At 50.3% G+C, this 15,465-nt stretch overlaps 4 protein-coding genes across 4 annotated transcripts; 1 reads left to right on the top strand and 3 right to left on the bottom strand.

Moving 5' to 3' along the window:
• Positions 1–7,082: 7,082 nt before the first annotated feature.
• On the bottom strand, positions 7,083–7,994 carry LOC112889128. Its single transcript, XM_025955647.1, is given in 2 exon segments — positions 7,083–7,633; positions 7,636–7,994. Coding segments are annotated over 2 exon segments (375 nt in total). The 5' UTR covers positions 7,850–7,994; the 3' UTR covers positions 7,083–7,472.
• A 1,227-nt stretch (positions 7,995–9,221) lies between these two features.
• On the top strand, positions 9,222–11,120 carry LOC112894580 (40S ribosomal protein S14-2). Its single transcript, XM_025962337.1, has 6 exons — positions 9,222–9,371; positions 10,036–10,155; positions 10,248–10,293; positions 10,369–10,454; positions 10,546–10,675; positions 10,848–11,120. The coding sequence occupies exons 1-6, from the start codon at positions 9,369–9,371 to the stop codon at positions 10,913–10,915; spliced, it is 453 nt and encodes a 150-aa protein (XP_025818122.1). The 5' UTR covers positions 9,222–9,368; the 3' UTR covers positions 10,916–11,120.
• A 211-nt stretch (positions 11,121–11,331) lies between these two features.
• On the bottom strand, positions 11,332–12,337 carry LOC112876546 (early nodulin-like protein 1). Its single transcript, XM_025940678.1, has 2 exons — positions 12,052–12,337; positions 11,332–11,938 (listed from the first exon to the last, which is right to left on the bottom strand). Exons 1-2 carry the CDS (start codon positions 12,224–12,226, stop codon positions 11,499–11,501), a joined length of 615 nt encoding a protein of 204 aa, XP_025796463.1. The 5' UTR covers positions 12,227–12,337; the 3' UTR covers positions 11,332–11,498.
• A 1,017-nt stretch (positions 12,338–13,354) lies between these two features.
• Positions 13,355–14,560, bottom strand: LOC112876676 (early nodulin-like protein 2). Its single transcript, XM_025940837.1, has 2 exons — positions 14,336–14,560; positions 13,355–14,225 (listed from the first exon to the last, which is right to left on the bottom strand). Exons 1-2 carry the CDS (start codon positions 14,511–14,513, stop codon positions 13,543–13,545), a joined length of 861 nt encoding a protein of 286 aa, XP_025796622.1. The 5' UTR covers positions 14,514–14,560; the 3' UTR covers positions 13,355–13,542.
• Between the last annotated feature and the right edge of the window lie 905 nt (positions 14,561–15,465).

The following is a 15,465-nucleotide window of genomic DNA, read 5'->3' as shown; positions in this document are numbered from 1 at the left end:
TTTGGCCTGGAGTCTATGGCTTATTAAGAATGATTATGTCTTTAACAATGTAATAGTTTCTTCACCTGATATAATTATCTTTCGTATAATCTCGTTTATGCAGAGGTGGGATATCCTGGAGAAGGGAATGGGCGTCTTCAGATCGAGCAGGAGGCTCAGGCGCTCAGCGCTTGAAGTTGAAAATCCAGTCCTGGCGATCTATTTAACTTCTAGCTGTTAATCCTTTCTATGTCTTGTTGGTTTAGAGGGAGTTTAGAGAGACTTTTTCTTGTAGGATGCATGCTGTATCTCCTAGTTGCTGTGCAACTTTAGCCTGTAAGAACTGGTAACCCCAGTAAACATTCTGCTTTCTATATAATCCTGGGCCGATGGCCTTTTGTCTAAAAAAATATCAAACGATAACCACCGACAAGGAGAGCATGCAGCAGCCGGCCACAAGAAACGGCAAAAAATTCTTGGCATAGAGGTCTATGGTCATGGCCTCTAATCTCAAGCTTGCCAAACGGACAATGCAATCTTCCTCGACTTCTCACACCACAACAACGAACCACATCTAATATATTCTTCTAAAAGTAGCATGTATAAAGAAAGGATATTTTTTTTAAAAAAGATAATATCATTACGATAACACTAAATGGTCTAATAGAAAGCTTTATATTTATTTTCTCTTTGTTCTCCATCCCAGTAAGCCAGCCTCAAGAATATGAGACATATATTTTGCTGGTGTTTAACCCACTAGCAATTTCAACTATTCTCCAAAAGTCCAAATAGACCTAGCATGATGACAGTCAAACAAAATATGCTAAATAGTTTCATTGCAATTACGGAAACAACATTTTTGACTTCCCATACATTTTTTTTGCTAGTTACCTTTCGTCAGAAGGACTCCATCTTGAAGGTAGCACATAAATATTTTTGTTTTAAGCAGAATTTAAGTCCCAAGAAAAAGTGTCATTCTAATTCAGTAGTTGAACCTTTCGTCAAAAGGACTCCATCTTGAAGGTAGCACATAAATATTTTTGTTTTAAGCAGAATTTAAGTCCCAAGAAAAAGTATCATTCTCAATCAGTAGTTGAATATGCAATATTTTAGCTACTAGATTCTGCTAATAAATGAGTGTGTCACCTGCTAACGTTCTATGGAAAGAAATATTCAGTGGCATATGCCCCATCATAGTTGCCAATGTATCATGCCATTTAATGACAAAATTGTAGAGGTTAGGAAATTGCTCAATTAAGAGGTCCGAGCTTATCAGTGTCTTCCAATAATCTAGTTGATCCATAATTTATCTTGAAAGTCCCACAAGCTAAAATTGGTCTTTGATTTTTGGTAGACCCTTTCAAAATGTGAATCATCAGGTTCAATTTGAACATGTGACAAGGTTTAATAGAAACTAGAAATATCATCCTTCATTCTAACAGCAAAAAATTAATAATAATGTAACTCTCGTTTCCGAAGAAGTATCCAGTGATACAGTGTATGTGGCTGAACTATTATCCTATTTCTCTTTTAGTCAATTTTCCTTGGTTGCCCTAACTTATTTTCCAATTTTATGTTTGCTCTTTCTTTTTTAAAAAATTTTGCACCATACACTCCTTTTTCTTCCTTGGTTGTCGCATGGGAGTGTGCGGTAAAACAGCAAGAATGGCACCAACCACCATCTATGAGCGAAAAAGATAGCCAATGGGCCTTGCACGAAACTTAATGATTTTTATGTATATTTATGGTGAAAAGTTTACAAATATTGACTACATATATCTCTAAGAATCATCCTTTTTTCCAAGATATGTCTCTGCATATGTTTTATTAAGAGACTTTTTTTTAGATATGTCATATAGAGTTCTTAGACTCTAATCTTCACTGAAAGGACATCAAGATGCCGAGGGGGGATGAATAGACTAATCTGAAACTTAAAACACTTTGAAAACTGTCAATGACACAGATGTCCGGATGCTCCGAATATATTTCCGGATACTTCGGAGATATTGTCCGGAGAGTTCGTGTATGAAACGATCTACACAAAAATAAAGAAATTGATGCTGTAATTTAGATCGAGTTAATTTAGAAGAGCTAGTGGTACTTTTAGAGTGTTTCTCACCCGTTGTCTTACTCTAGAGACTTTTATAATAGTAGATCGATCACAAACCCTAAAATGTTAGTCTCACAAATAAATAACTAATAGTTCAAAGTAAGGTGACACGGAGAGGTAATGATTTGTTTCCCAGAGTTCACTCCCAAAGGAGCTACGTCTCCGTTGAGGAAGAGTTCAAGGGATGATGCTCAAGAACCCTCATGCTCCTCCCCAAGGGCAAGACTGACGCTCAAGTCTAAGATCACTTACTATGAAATCCTCCGAGAGGATGACGAGTACAAATTTCTTGTGGAGCTCACAATACGGCTGAGCACTCACAAGCACGCCTAGCCGTTTAGGAGCACTTAGCTCCAAGAGTAACAAACTTCAATGACCGGCTTGACAAGGACCTAATGCTCAAGGGATTTGAATGACAGCTCACTAAGCACAAATCTCAACTCTTGCAACACTTTCACTTGAATCCTCAATGGAAATCACTCAAAGATGGAAGGAGAGGTGTGAGATGGCTCTTTCAAGATGTTTCAAATTGTACCACACGAAAATGGGCAAGAGTTAGTCCACTGTTGAGGGTATGGGGTGTATTTATACCCCCACTCAAAAACTAGCCGTTGGAGCAAGAGGTGCCCGGAAACTCCGGGCAAATGTCCGGATACTCTAGACACTGGGGTCCGGACACTCCGGACTCAGAGAAATCTAGTTACGGGGAACAGATACCCGGAGACTCCGGGTATATGTCCGGAGACTCCGGGTATATGTCCGGATACTCCGGACTCACCAGGGACACTCTCAAAATTTTATGGTGTAAGTTTGAATCTCATGGATTTTATAGGTACTCTTGAACACTATTTCTAAGTCAAAACCTGTAAAAACAAAGTCCCTCTTTATACTACAGGTTTCCTGTACTCAAATACAAAATAAAAATCTATTCTTTGAGACTTTCAACCACCACTTTTCATTTTCTTTTTGAGATGTCGTGCTTCACCATATATTTTGCTTTCTTAACTTTAGCACCTGTACACATGCTAGATAAACGTGATTAAATGTACATGTATTTTGTCATCTAAAACCAAAAACTACTAAGGAGTCTAGATATCTTTCATTCACCAATGAGGAGCTCAAAAACACAAGAAGGAAAACTCTAAGACAAAGAAAAAAACTTAGTTCTTCTTCATCCATGCATCTTGCGTTGTCTTGATTCATCTTCAGTCCATTTCATCTTCCGTCGGACTTGCAACGCTTGTCTTCCATCTCACAACCGGGGGGGCTCTTTACTAAGAGACTAGGTATCATTTATTTGAGTATAAATGTTTTATATCTTAGGTACTAAATACATGTTGTAATTTTGGTATGTCCATGTCTCTCTAAGCCTAATTGATCATGTGAGAGAAGCCTTTTTGAATGGAAGAGCCCCAAACTTGAACAGAGAGGAAAAGAAAACCGCACATGCAAAAATGGTAGGCAGACACCATCGTATGGTTTCGGCGGCCAGCTTTTTCGAGCAAGAAGGCATATCAGGCGGCGGCACACGTGTCCTTTTGCATTTCCTCACGCCTGTATCCCATAACCTGATGCAGCCTATGCATCCCAAGCCTCTTCTTTAATTTCCCCACGATCAGTTGCCAGGATTAGCCGGTCGGCGGCCGAAGCTGACGGCGACACGCACGACGTTGACGCGGCGGCGGGGCGCACCTGAAAAATGGAGAGCTCCATGAGAGGAGAGCACACGGGAAATATAAAAGCAAGGAGCTCTCTCGATCTGTCTCCCGCAGCTTTCAACCCGTCTGAATCGATTCAGCAATTCAGACACAAATGGTTGCTCCTTTACCAGGAACTAGCTAGCGCGCGGGGCCCAAAGAGGATCTCTGATCGGAGAAGTCGTTGTTGGCGACGATGGCGGCGTGCAAGAGGCAGCGCTGCGACGCGGAGCTGCGCCGACGACGCGTCGCCTCCGTGCGCGAGGGAGTGCAAGAAGGCGGCGACATCCGCCGCGTCCTACGACGGCGGCGGCCGATCGTTACAGCAGCTTGCGGTGTCCGGCCGCGGCGACGCGGCGGAGGTCCAGGCGAGCGCGATCATTGGCATGGCGAGGAGGGCGGCGGGGGCGCGGCCCTCGGACCGTGCCGCGGCGGGGAGGAGAAGGTCGCTGAGGTGGTTCTTGCAGCGGCGGCGGGAGGCGAGGAGCGAGCGCGGGGCCGGCGCCTCCCCGCCGTCATCTTAACTGACAGCGCGATAAATAGTCTTAGCCAGTAGTAGTATAGATTTGTGTCGTCCACACATGCTAATGTAGTGTATGCCCGTACGTTGTTAAATCTGTAGATTAATGCATACATTTGCTTGTTGCTTGTTTCAGAAACAGTAGAGATAGAGACTATATTTAGAATAGAATTCGGATTTAGATCAAGAAATTATTGCTTGCTTTAGAAATACCAGTAGAAGAGAAGGGATTGTGTTGTTGTATATTATTTGAAGCTGTGGGGAGCAGGTATATACAAAAGCCATCAATTGATGCCCTGCTTCTAAGCGACCTTGCACTCTCTAAACATGAGGTTTAACAAACTTAGGTAACCAGCTGAGGATGTTTGATTCTAGTTTCGACAGACTTTTGTGATCCGAAAATGTAATATTAGTACTCATGTTTCTAGAGTGTGAGAAACTGAGGATAGAGTACCTAGTTAAACCTTCCATTTTTTTAACTTTCCATAGCCGCCTCGATTTGACCAAGTCAATGCGCGATTGCCAATTGCTTTTTGCAACTTGGTCATAGGCTTATAGCAGGGGCAACAGTGCATAATTGGAAAAAAAATGATGGCAAACTGCAATTAGAGTTCAAGGTCGTATGGGCATTAGTGCAATTATCCCTTCTTTGTACTTATCCCAGATTAAAAAGGACCTAAGCTTTACTATGAAAATAAATAAATAAATAAATTATCGTTGAAAATATTGGTGTTAGCTTGTTTCAAACAACATTTTGCCTTTAAAGCGCGCGTGTGAGGCGAGTTGCAATGCCATGCACTAACATTATTTTTTTTTCTGGACGACGGTGACCATCGAATTTGAGAGATGATTCACGCAGCTATTTGGAATCCTATGTTGGATTCTAAAATCTTGGGTTTTGGATGGATTTGCAAAATCTAGATTATGACTTAAATCTGAATAAGACTATTTGGATCCATGGATTCCATAAGCTGATTTTATAGATTTTGATTCATACATCCCCTGCCCTTTGTATTTTTTTTCTTTTTACCGCCAACTTCCCACCGATGCAGTTGCGCCCAGGGCAGTCGGCTTCTACTGGGTCATTGGGCGGGAGGAAGAAGGCGGCTCGACGGGGACGGGAGAAGGCAGTGGGGATAGACCAGGGGCGGCGGAGGATGGAGCCAGCAGAGACGCGGGCCGCCGCCTGTGCTGGAGCCTCGGCTGGGAAGGCCGCTCGATGGAGCCTGCGTGGGGATGGCCGCCCGGGCAGCCACGGGCGAGGAGGTGCGGCTCGACTGGCGGCCGCGGGTAGGGATGGGGAACCGGCGGCCGGGAAGTCGTGGCTCCTAGCCGGGGACGGCGACCGGTGGCGGGGAACTCGCGGCTCCCGGCCGGGGATGGGCGACTGGTGGCCGCGGGCATGGACAGGCTACCGGCGGCGGGGACGGTCAGCAGCGGCCATCGGGGAGGGGCGGGGATGGCCAGCGCCAGCCTGGGCGGGGACGGGTGCCGCCCAACCTTGCGGCTAGGCGACGACAACACAGCCCCGCCGAGCGGCTGGGCGTGGATAGCCGGCGCCTTGCCGGATGCCTGGGTGGAGCGGGGCCACGCGGGGAGGCTGCGCTTGCCGGTCGACTAGGAGGGAGGCGGCGGGGAGAGATGGAGAGATACGGGCGGCCCGATTGCGGATGAGGACGGAAGATACATGGGGATGGGATAATGGCATATTCTTGTAATTTTTTTGAAAATGGGGGTAAAAGGGTAATTTGGCGCAGCAGTAGCTGCCGGAAGCATCCCACAATCTGATTTCTAAAATCTTTACCAAAACGAGGCCCGTTTGAAAGTTCAAAAGATTTTAGATTTTGGATTCTTAGAATCTGGCGGGATCCAAACGGATCCTTACTATGTTTGTTTTTCGTGTCTGATGACAAGCTGTTGCCTTGTCTGATGTGTCGGCAAAGTTTCGAATTTTATAGGCCGAAAATCATTCCGTTTGGGTCGACCCACGTAAACCGCTCGTCTGGCCGTATCTTTGGATTAGAATGACGATGTATTATTATCAATTGATGATGCCCTGCTTAAGCAATCGTGCACTCTCTAAATATGATGTTTAACAACTTGTGTGATCCGAAAATATAATATTGGTACTCATGTTTCTACGGAGCGAGGATGGATGGAGTACGCATTAATGGTGCACCTGATTCAACCTGGTTCCTGTCTTTGTCTGCAGGAGCATTTGCATCGTTGTCCTCACTTGGTTTTCCAATTACAAGACCGTCTTCCGTTTTTTTAACTTTCTACAATTTCCCCGGTTTGACCAAGTCAATGCAAATTGCCATTTTCCTTTTGCGTTTTGCCACTTGGTCAAAGCAGGGGCCACAGTTCATATTGAAAAAAAAATGAGGGCAAACTGCAACTAGAGATCAAGGTAGGGGCATTAGTGCAATTAACCTTGCTTGTACTATCCCAGATGAAAACAAGAAAAGAACCTAAGCACAGACACATGGCATTGCAAATAACAAAGTTCACGCATATATCGATATTAACTAGTCATCACAGTTATTTTGAGCAAAAATTGAAGCTGGACGGAATACAACTTCACCAATCATAATATACTCCCCACATCTCGTGTAAAAAATTTGCGTTTGGTTGGGGAGCCAACTTAGATGGAACGGCTCCATTTCAATTTCTGAGAATGGAGCCGCTCTGTTCTACGTTTGGCAAGCAGAACGGAGTCGCTCCATTTTTTATTTGTTTGGAGAGCGCAGTAGAGCAAAACCATTCCATCCCGTGCTTGGTTGGAGAACCATTCCATTCAATCTGGATTCCGGCCGGCTGCGGGCAGGGGGAGTGCGCCTGGGCATCCTCCGGGGCGAGCGCCTGGGCGGCCTCCGGCGGGCGCCTGCATCCTCGGCTGGGCCGTCCGGATCCGGCGCGGGGGAGGGGGGGCGGACGGGCGGCAGGAACGGGAGCGCTCGCGTCCGGTCGATCTGGGTGAGCGGTCTCGTTCCGCATCTTACAGAAATATTGGTATCTTTGGGCTCCTGGAGCCACTCCGCTCCTACTCGGTTACAACCAAACACGCGGAAAAGGGGAGCGGAGCGGCTCCATTCCGATCCGCTCCCCAACCAAACACACGTAAAGTTATCCGGGTGATCATGCATGAGCGCGCGCGCATGGAGTGTTACAAAATACCTCCCCCACACGCCCACGGCTCACTACTATTTCTCCCTTCATGCAACTCCTGCACACGCACGACTCACCGGTGGCCTAGCTTGTGGCCACTCTCCCAGCCGCCGGCGCCGGCCTGCTGGCCGTGGGCGTCCGAGATGTACCTGCTGAGCTCCTCATCAAGCGCCCCGCGCGCTCCCGCGTCGCCCTCCGGGACCACGCCGCCGCGAAGCCTTGGTATTCTGACGCCGGGCCGTACGCCAGCTGCTCCCTGTCGTCCTCCGCGATGGTGTCCAGGCTACTCGCCACCTTCCTCCGCCGCATGACCGTCACCACCGGCGGCGGCGCCACCTCCATCACGAACCTCGCCGTCGCCTTCGCCTTCGCCATGACGATCGACAAGCGCACAAGACGCTTGCAGTATCTACTCGCTCTAGCAAGGTAGCAACTAGCAACACGCACGGGCTTTGTTGTGGTTTTGTAGCAGGTTAAATGCAGTTGCAAGAGTTCTTGTGCCTTGTGGAATTGCGAGTGTGCAGCCTTGCCGGGGGCGCGTATTTATACCGGACGACGAGCAGGTGCAGACGCCCACACCTTGCTCGAAGCCCGGCCGGCTACGCGCGACGCCATGGGCCATACGGTGGCGCGACGTGGACGGCGGCGTCGCCTCTCGGAGGCGGATCGCACAACTGTGCGAATCCCGTTAGCTTGCACGTCAAGCCACTAGCCCGTGATCTCTAGCCAGACAGGTCAGGACGCCCGGACAATGGCTGCATCTGGCGGCACATGCCTTTCGGAAGGAAGCCTGCTGTCTCCATGCGCGACGCGGCGGCGGCGACTGACGACGGCGAGCCGGGGCACTCGACGACGCGCGAGCGTTCAACGGCGAAGTTAATGCGACGCGGGCGCGTCGGCGTCGTCGCTGCCGCGGTGTAATGGCGCCGTTTCGGTTTAACGGCGGGGGGCCTGCCGCGACGGCAACGGGCGCCGGCAGGGGGCGGCGACGTGGCTGGCGCGCCGCGGCGCGCCCGTGCGGGGGCTCCGCGTGTGGCCGCCCCGGCCGTCCACGGTTAATTCTCCCCCGGCGCACGCCGGAAAACCCTGTCCTCCCGTGGTGCCTGGTGCGCCAGGAAATCCGTGGCCGCTCGACGGCTGGCGATGGCGATCGGCGGCGGAGCGCACGGACGCCAGGACGCGGCCGGCGTCGTTTTCCGTCCATGTGGCCGGCGTTGTCCACGTGCCGGAAGCGTGTGAGGCGAGCTGCAGTGCCGTGCATTGTAGGGCACAGGAACCAAGACACGACTTTTTTTTTTTCTGAACGGGCATGGGATCAGTTGGTCACCAGAAGCCTCAGCACGACTAGCGCCTAAGTAGAAGGTCCTGGGTTCGAACCCCTTCGGAAGCATATTTGGGAAGGATTTTTCTGGACTGCTACTGCCTCAACAAGTGGTGGGAGACCATCTCTTCAAGACAATACGGTGTTGGGTGTGTATCGAGATGTGTGTCTATGTGTATTCAGTTGCACTCTCATAGGTAAGGCTATCTTAAAAGAAATCACTCTTTCTTTTTCTGGACGACCGTGATCATGGAATATGAGAGATGACATTTCGAACCATATGGGCTAAAATCATTCGGACAGGTCGATCCACATAAAGCCCACTAAAACCGCCCGTCCCTTTGGATTAGAATGCGGGCCCAATATTAAGTTCCCTATAGCCCGTCAGGGCCCTTACTTCTACGGATGTTCGCGGGCCGGCAGCCTTCCAATCGATGAACCCTATCTCGTGTGCGCCGCCCTCGTATAAAACTGCAGCTTCACTTTCCTCTCCGTTGTTTCGGCGGCGGCGCGCAAGCGATCTTGAGAGGGCGGAAGCAGAAGGACGCGCCGGTAACATCACTTCGCCCCGCCATGGTGAGCCGCCGTGATCTCGGCCTACCTCCTGCCTGTTGTTGCTGTGGCTTCCAAGTCCGTGCGCGGATGCGTAGGTTCTGGTGCGATGTGAAACCGTAGTGGTATGATTTTAGCATCGTGGCTGCTCATTGTTTTGGAATTGAAGTTGTTGGCCTGGAAGGCGAAGGCGAGTTAGGAGTTAGGAATGGCTGACGAGGAGTTCGGGATGAGAAACACGGGCATGCCTGAGAAATTGTTTGTAATGTTCCCTTGTTCTCAAGGCCTGTTGAATGATTTGAAAAGCTTTTGTGATACGTGATTAACGAGATAGATTGCAAGTACTGGGTAGGCATTTTGGTCTAAAAAAAAGTACTGGGTAGGCATGGACTGAACTCGATCGCTTGATGAAGTGCGGTTGTTTATCAGTCTCACATGACCTGCAAGATGTGCTTTTCTTGCTGAGGCTGTTTGTGTGCATTTGCAAAAAAAAAATATATCTTAGTTTGCAGGGCAGATTAATCTTATGATGCTTGTTGCCATTGTTTGTCCAGCTTCTGCATTTTGTCCCATTGGTTTAGTGTGACATATTAGTAAATCGAGCTCACCAGATGCATAGTATTGAAACCTTGTGCTACAATTTAGCAAGTCCATTGTCAGATGACTGTGATGTGATTTGTCATGTCAGTCGAAGAGGAAGACCAGGGAGCCCAAGGAGGAGACTGTAACTCTTGGACCCACTGTCCGTGAAGGGGAGCATGTCTTTGGAGTAGCTCATGTCTTTGCATCCTTCAATGACACATTCATCGTAAGTGCTGTTTTTGACAATCACATGCTCTGCAGTCTGTGCTCATGCGACTGCAAGTGTCTGATCTGATTAGCTTTGGCCTGAATATGCAGCATGTCACTGATTTATCTGGGAGGGAGACACTTGTTCGTATCACTGGTATGATCCTATCTTTTGTTTCTTATAATATGATGACAACAAATTTGAAACAAAATCATACCTTATTTCTTGCAGGTGGCATGAAGGTCAAAGCTGATCGTGACGAGTCATCTCCATATGCCGCTATGCTCGCTTCTCAGGATGTTGCCCAGCGTTGCAAGGTTTGTATGTGAACATAGTTGTCTTGTTGGACCAGTTTCCTTTCTTTTGTATACTTTATTTATGTCTGTTCATTATTCATTAAACTTTCAGGAGCTTGGTATTACTGCTTTGCACATTAAGCTCCGCGCCACTGGGGGCAACAAGACCAAGACACCTGGACCTGGTGCTCAGTCTGCTCTCAGGGCACTTGCTCGATCTGGCATGAAAATCGGACGCATTGGTAAGTTTGACATCCTTCAAATACTTCTGAAGAATGTAGATGTCCTGTTTTCAATGCTGCTATTTTTCTGGGCTGTCTAGCAAAACCGTATTGTTTTATCATGTCATGCAAGTCTCTGTAATGAACAATCATATGGACACAGCAGTAATATGATGCCTGTTTGTTTTTGCAGAGGATGTGACCCCTGTTCCCACTGACAGCACTCGCAGAAAGGGTGGCAGGAGAGGAAGGAGGCTGTAGATGTCTTTTTTTTCTGTCATTTTTGTGGATGTCTACAAGAATCCCCTATTCGAATAGTCTTATATAGCTTAAATGTTCCGATGAAGCTTGGGTTTGGTTTTGCTCAGTGTTCTGAATTACTCTGTCAATTCGGTGATATTTTGGTTAAGAAAATTTTGCTCACAATTATGCAAGCAATCTCAAGGCTATAATTGTTTTATGATCTTATATTGATTCATCTGTGGAAAGGCTGTTTCGCTTGGAACTGATGTTCTTGTTGGACGCGAATATACTAGTTGCCAAGCCAAAACATTTCACTTTGTTTCAGTTCTGTCGCTTCGTTGATATCCCAGTTGCAGCAGCCAAGCCGTCGGGGATTTTTTTTTTTGCAGCAGCCAATTCTGAAATGTTCACTCTTCAGTGATGGTAGAATGTGGTGGTTCCTCAAACCAAACGTTTTGAGTTTTGACAAATTCTTACACTCCAATGCTGTTAGCATTATGATCAGATTTCAATCCAGCATTTTGCTTTCTGCCGAATCGTAGAACGAACACAAAAGATACACTTTGTTCACACACACACGGTCACTGGCATCCACTGGGTTTCAGAAAGCAAGCGTGGCATAGGCAATGCAGGCTACAAACGAGGCGAGGAAACCTGCGACGGTGAGGCCGGCGCCGTTCTTGTCGCCGCCGGCGGCGGCATGAGGCGCGCCCTTGGCCGTGGAGTTCTTGGGCGCCGGTGCGTTGGGCGAGGAGGAAGGCGGCGCCTTGGCATCGCCGCCGCTCGAGGGCGCCGGCGCGGACGGCGTCGGCGAGGGCGACCCCCCCGGCGCGCCGGCCCCGGCAACCATGACGATGAGCTTCTCGTTGGCGCGGCAGTTGTCCTCGACGCCGCTGATGAAGAAGAAGTCGCCGGCGCGGTCGAGCGTGAAGGTGGTGCTGCCGTCGTCGAACTGCTTGTCGTAGGAGGAGGTGTTGCAGGCGTTGTAGTCGGCCGGCTCCACCAGCAGCACCGAGTCCTTGTCCTTGGGGTACACGAACACTGCCACGCCGCCAGGACAATCCAACGCAAGGTCATGTCAGGGAAGAAGCTTGAAGCGTGAGCAGGGGGAGGGGGGGATCGATTCAATTCAAATGCAATGCCACGGCACTCACGGAGCGTGTCTCCGATCTGGAAGCTGGTCTTCTCCGCCCAGGTATTGAAGGGCTCGGCGCCGGCGTCCGGCACGGCCCAGCCATTGTCGCCTCCGACCTTGTACTGCGTCGCGCCGGCGGCCGCGACCAGGAGGGCGAAGCAGGCGAGCCCCAGGCCACAAGACCTCCTCGCCATGGCTACAAAGCAACTAGGGCTCTAGGAGTAGTAAGCTATGGATTCCGCTGTCCCTGTGCCTGCAGCACCGGAAATATAAAAAGTCTCGGGATGGGGAGGGACAGCCCAGGCCTGGACTCGGGGCGTATTTGTAGGCGGGCGGCGCGCAACCTGACCCCCGATCGAGGGCTCGAGGCCTTGCAGGTTGTGGGGTAACTTGCCTTGGTCGGCCGGTCGCCTCCTCGAGCGACGCTGTGCAGAGCACGTGCTCCAGCTCGGCCCGTTGGTGTGTGCGTGCGTGCCGTGCCGTGTGCTATCCCATATTCCCGTTGGGTTTGCCTGTGCTGCGAAGAATCGATGCTTCCCTGAATGGCAGTGGATCGAAAAGTTCATGGCTTGTTTCGTTCGCCTGCCAGTGATTCAGAGTTTCAGACTTCAGAGAGACTCTGAAATGGCCAATACCATTTTGGTTGGGAGGAGGACGAGGAAGCAGAAGAAGGCCCTACACCGTAACTTTTTTAAAAAAGAAGAAGAAGAAGAATTCCTACACCCTGTGCTCTGTACTTGATTGCTTGATCTAATGATCCATACCGTATATTTGCATCTACATATGCAGCTGTCACTGGTCTTTTGTGTGGATTGATCTGACGGGGCCAAAGGAAAAAGTGATGAAATGGAAGAAAAAGAACTTTATAGGATTCTGCAACTAGACGTGGCCCACCAGAAAAGGCTAGAGCAGATCAGCGCGGCGCCTGGCAACCTAATATCTTCGGACTAAAATGGCCCGTAAATGTTCCAGCCCGTTATGTAACTGGCTGGCCCAAACTTATGGCCCAAGAGTAGAGAGAGCCTCTAACCGAGGAGACCGACCCATCAGGCCCACGGCCCACCGCAGGCGACTCAACTCTGCTCCCTTGTCCTGCAGCACCGCCGCCGCGTACTCGTCGGCATGGCCGCGCGCGCGGCGGGGTCGCTTGCCGACGATTACTTGGCGCTGCGGCGGCAGGGGCTCGTGAATATCTTTCAGTTCCTTTCTCTTCGTCTGGTCTGGGCGTGTCAATCTGTTTGCTCTCCAGACTTCAGCAATCGCAATTGGGAAATGGTTTCATTACACAGTCACACATCTACTCTCTCTCTAGGCAGCATCAGTGATTCAGTGCATCACTTGTTCATGAATCTTTTCGTTTCTTATTCATCCGGTGGAAAACGAATAGTACAAGATTTGCAAGAACATGTACAAATCGGGCGTCGTCTTTACATGTACAGTACATCCTGTCGATCGAGTCTTTCCGTTCGTCGGAACAGTAGGTCAGGGGTTGAATCGGGTTCACTTCACTTCAGAGAGCAAGCATGGCGTAGCCAAGGGCGCAGGCCCCAAGCGAGCTGGCGAGGCCGGAGGCCACCGCGAGGGCGGCGCCGTTCTTGTCCTTGGAGCCGGCGGGACGCGGCGATGGCGTGCCCGTCGAGTTCGCCGTCGTTCCTTGTGCGCTCGGAGCCGGAGAGCTTGCCGAGGGCGCCGGCGGTGCCTCAGGGGCACGGGCCGGGGCGGACGGCGGTGGCGTCGACGACACTGGAGCTGGCAATGACGCGCCGGGGGCAGGGGGCGACGAAGCGGGCGGCGGCGCGCTGGGCGTCGTGGTGGGAGCGGAGGCGGGAGGGGGAGCCGAGGCCGAGCTGGCGGGCGGCGGCGACGCGGCGGCCGGGGCCTTAGGGGCGGGCGACGCCGGCGGCGGCGGGGTGGTGGAGCTGGTGGGAGGCGGAGGCGCCGCAGCGGTCGGCGGCGGCGCGGCGCCGCCGCTGGTATCGTTGCGGCCGGCGGCGAGGACCATGACGATCAGCTTCTCGTTGGCGCGGCAGTTGGCCTCGACGCCGCTGATGAAGAAGAAGGCGCCGGAGTGATCCAGCGTGAACACGGTGTCGCCGTTGTCGAACTTCTTCACGTACGACGACGTGTTGCAGGCGTTGTAGTCCGCCGGCTCCACCAGCAGCACCGAGTCCTGGTCCTTGGGGTACACGAACACTGCGCCAAACCATCATGACGTCACGCATGGCGTGAGAACGTCTCATCACCAATGGCATGGCAGCTGAAAGCTTTCGTGCATTGGACATGTAATAGACCCAGTCAATTACCTAGCGAATCTCCGACCTGAAACCTGGTCCTCTCCGCCCAGGTGTTGAGGGGCTCCGCGCCGGCGCCGGGGATGCTCCAGCCATTGGCGCCACCGACGGTGAACTGGGTTGCGCCGGCGACCGCGACCGCAACGGCGAAGCAAGCAAGCCCAAGGCCGTAACTGCTTGACCTCGCCATGGGTGAGAAACTAGGCAGGTAGTGAGCTCAGGCTTGCGTTGCAAGTGCTCTTCTGCTGGAGGTTGAAGAACCATGGGTTTGCTGCGTATTTGTAGGCGTCAATGGCCGGGGCTTTACAAGCTGTAGGGTTCGTTGCTTTCCATGGCCACGTTGAGCTATGCTTCCAAAGCATATAGCACCTCGCCTTTCCATCTCGTCTTGGTTCTGCTGTGCTCTGCCTCCTGCCTGCTAGATCCATGGCGTAGCTGATGCATTGCCAATTGGCGGCTGGAATATTCATAGCTTGTGCATAGGTCTACGGCTCATGGAAAATTTGTCATTTCCAAACAATCCATGGTTTGTCAATGTTGTTAGCACACGTGGCGCGTCACGTAGGCTTAGGTCATCGTGGAACGTTGTGCTAATGATCTAGTTAAGTGGATCAGCGCAGGGGCCTGATTTGTTAATCATAAATTATTGAAGGTTAAAAAAAGTTGTTTCAGAAAGTTTCACCGTTTATGTCCTTGCAAGGCTCTTCTGTTCATCTCTGTAGGCTGTGCTGGTGGATGGCACAGGGTCGTCCCTGATGACCTTGGTGCTGAGGTTATGCTTTCCCCATTTGCAAGGGAAACAGAAGTCCAGCTGCAGCATAGCAAAGAAGTAATTCCTGATTATTTTTGTTGCCAGTGCTTCAGCTACTGTAACCTTTTTTAAAAAATCAACCCTTTTTTTTGTAGAAATTCTAGCGCAACGCTTGAACAAAGTGCTGAAGAGACATGATGAAACATTGCATCATGTTCATCGATGGCACGTCTGTCCTGGCGTGGAAAGACAGTTTTGTAGGTCCTGGTCTGATTAGGCCCTACGTGGCATGATCAATGTACTCAGAAGCTAGGCATGCCGACGGCGACGAGTCCCTGATGACAGTTGTATATCTTGGAAAATATTGTCGAAACCACAAGCTGCGTGAGCT

The sequence above is a fragment of the Panicum hallii genome, chromosome 1 (genome assembly GCF_002211085.1).
Source record: "Panicum hallii strain FIL2 chromosome 1, PHallii_v3.1, whole genome shotgun sequence".
Taxonomy (NCBI): domain Eukaryota; kingdom Viridiplantae; phylum Streptophyta; class Magnoliopsida; order Poales; family Poaceae; genus Panicum; species Panicum hallii.
This window is presented reverse-complemented; position numbering and strand designations above follow the sequence as displayed.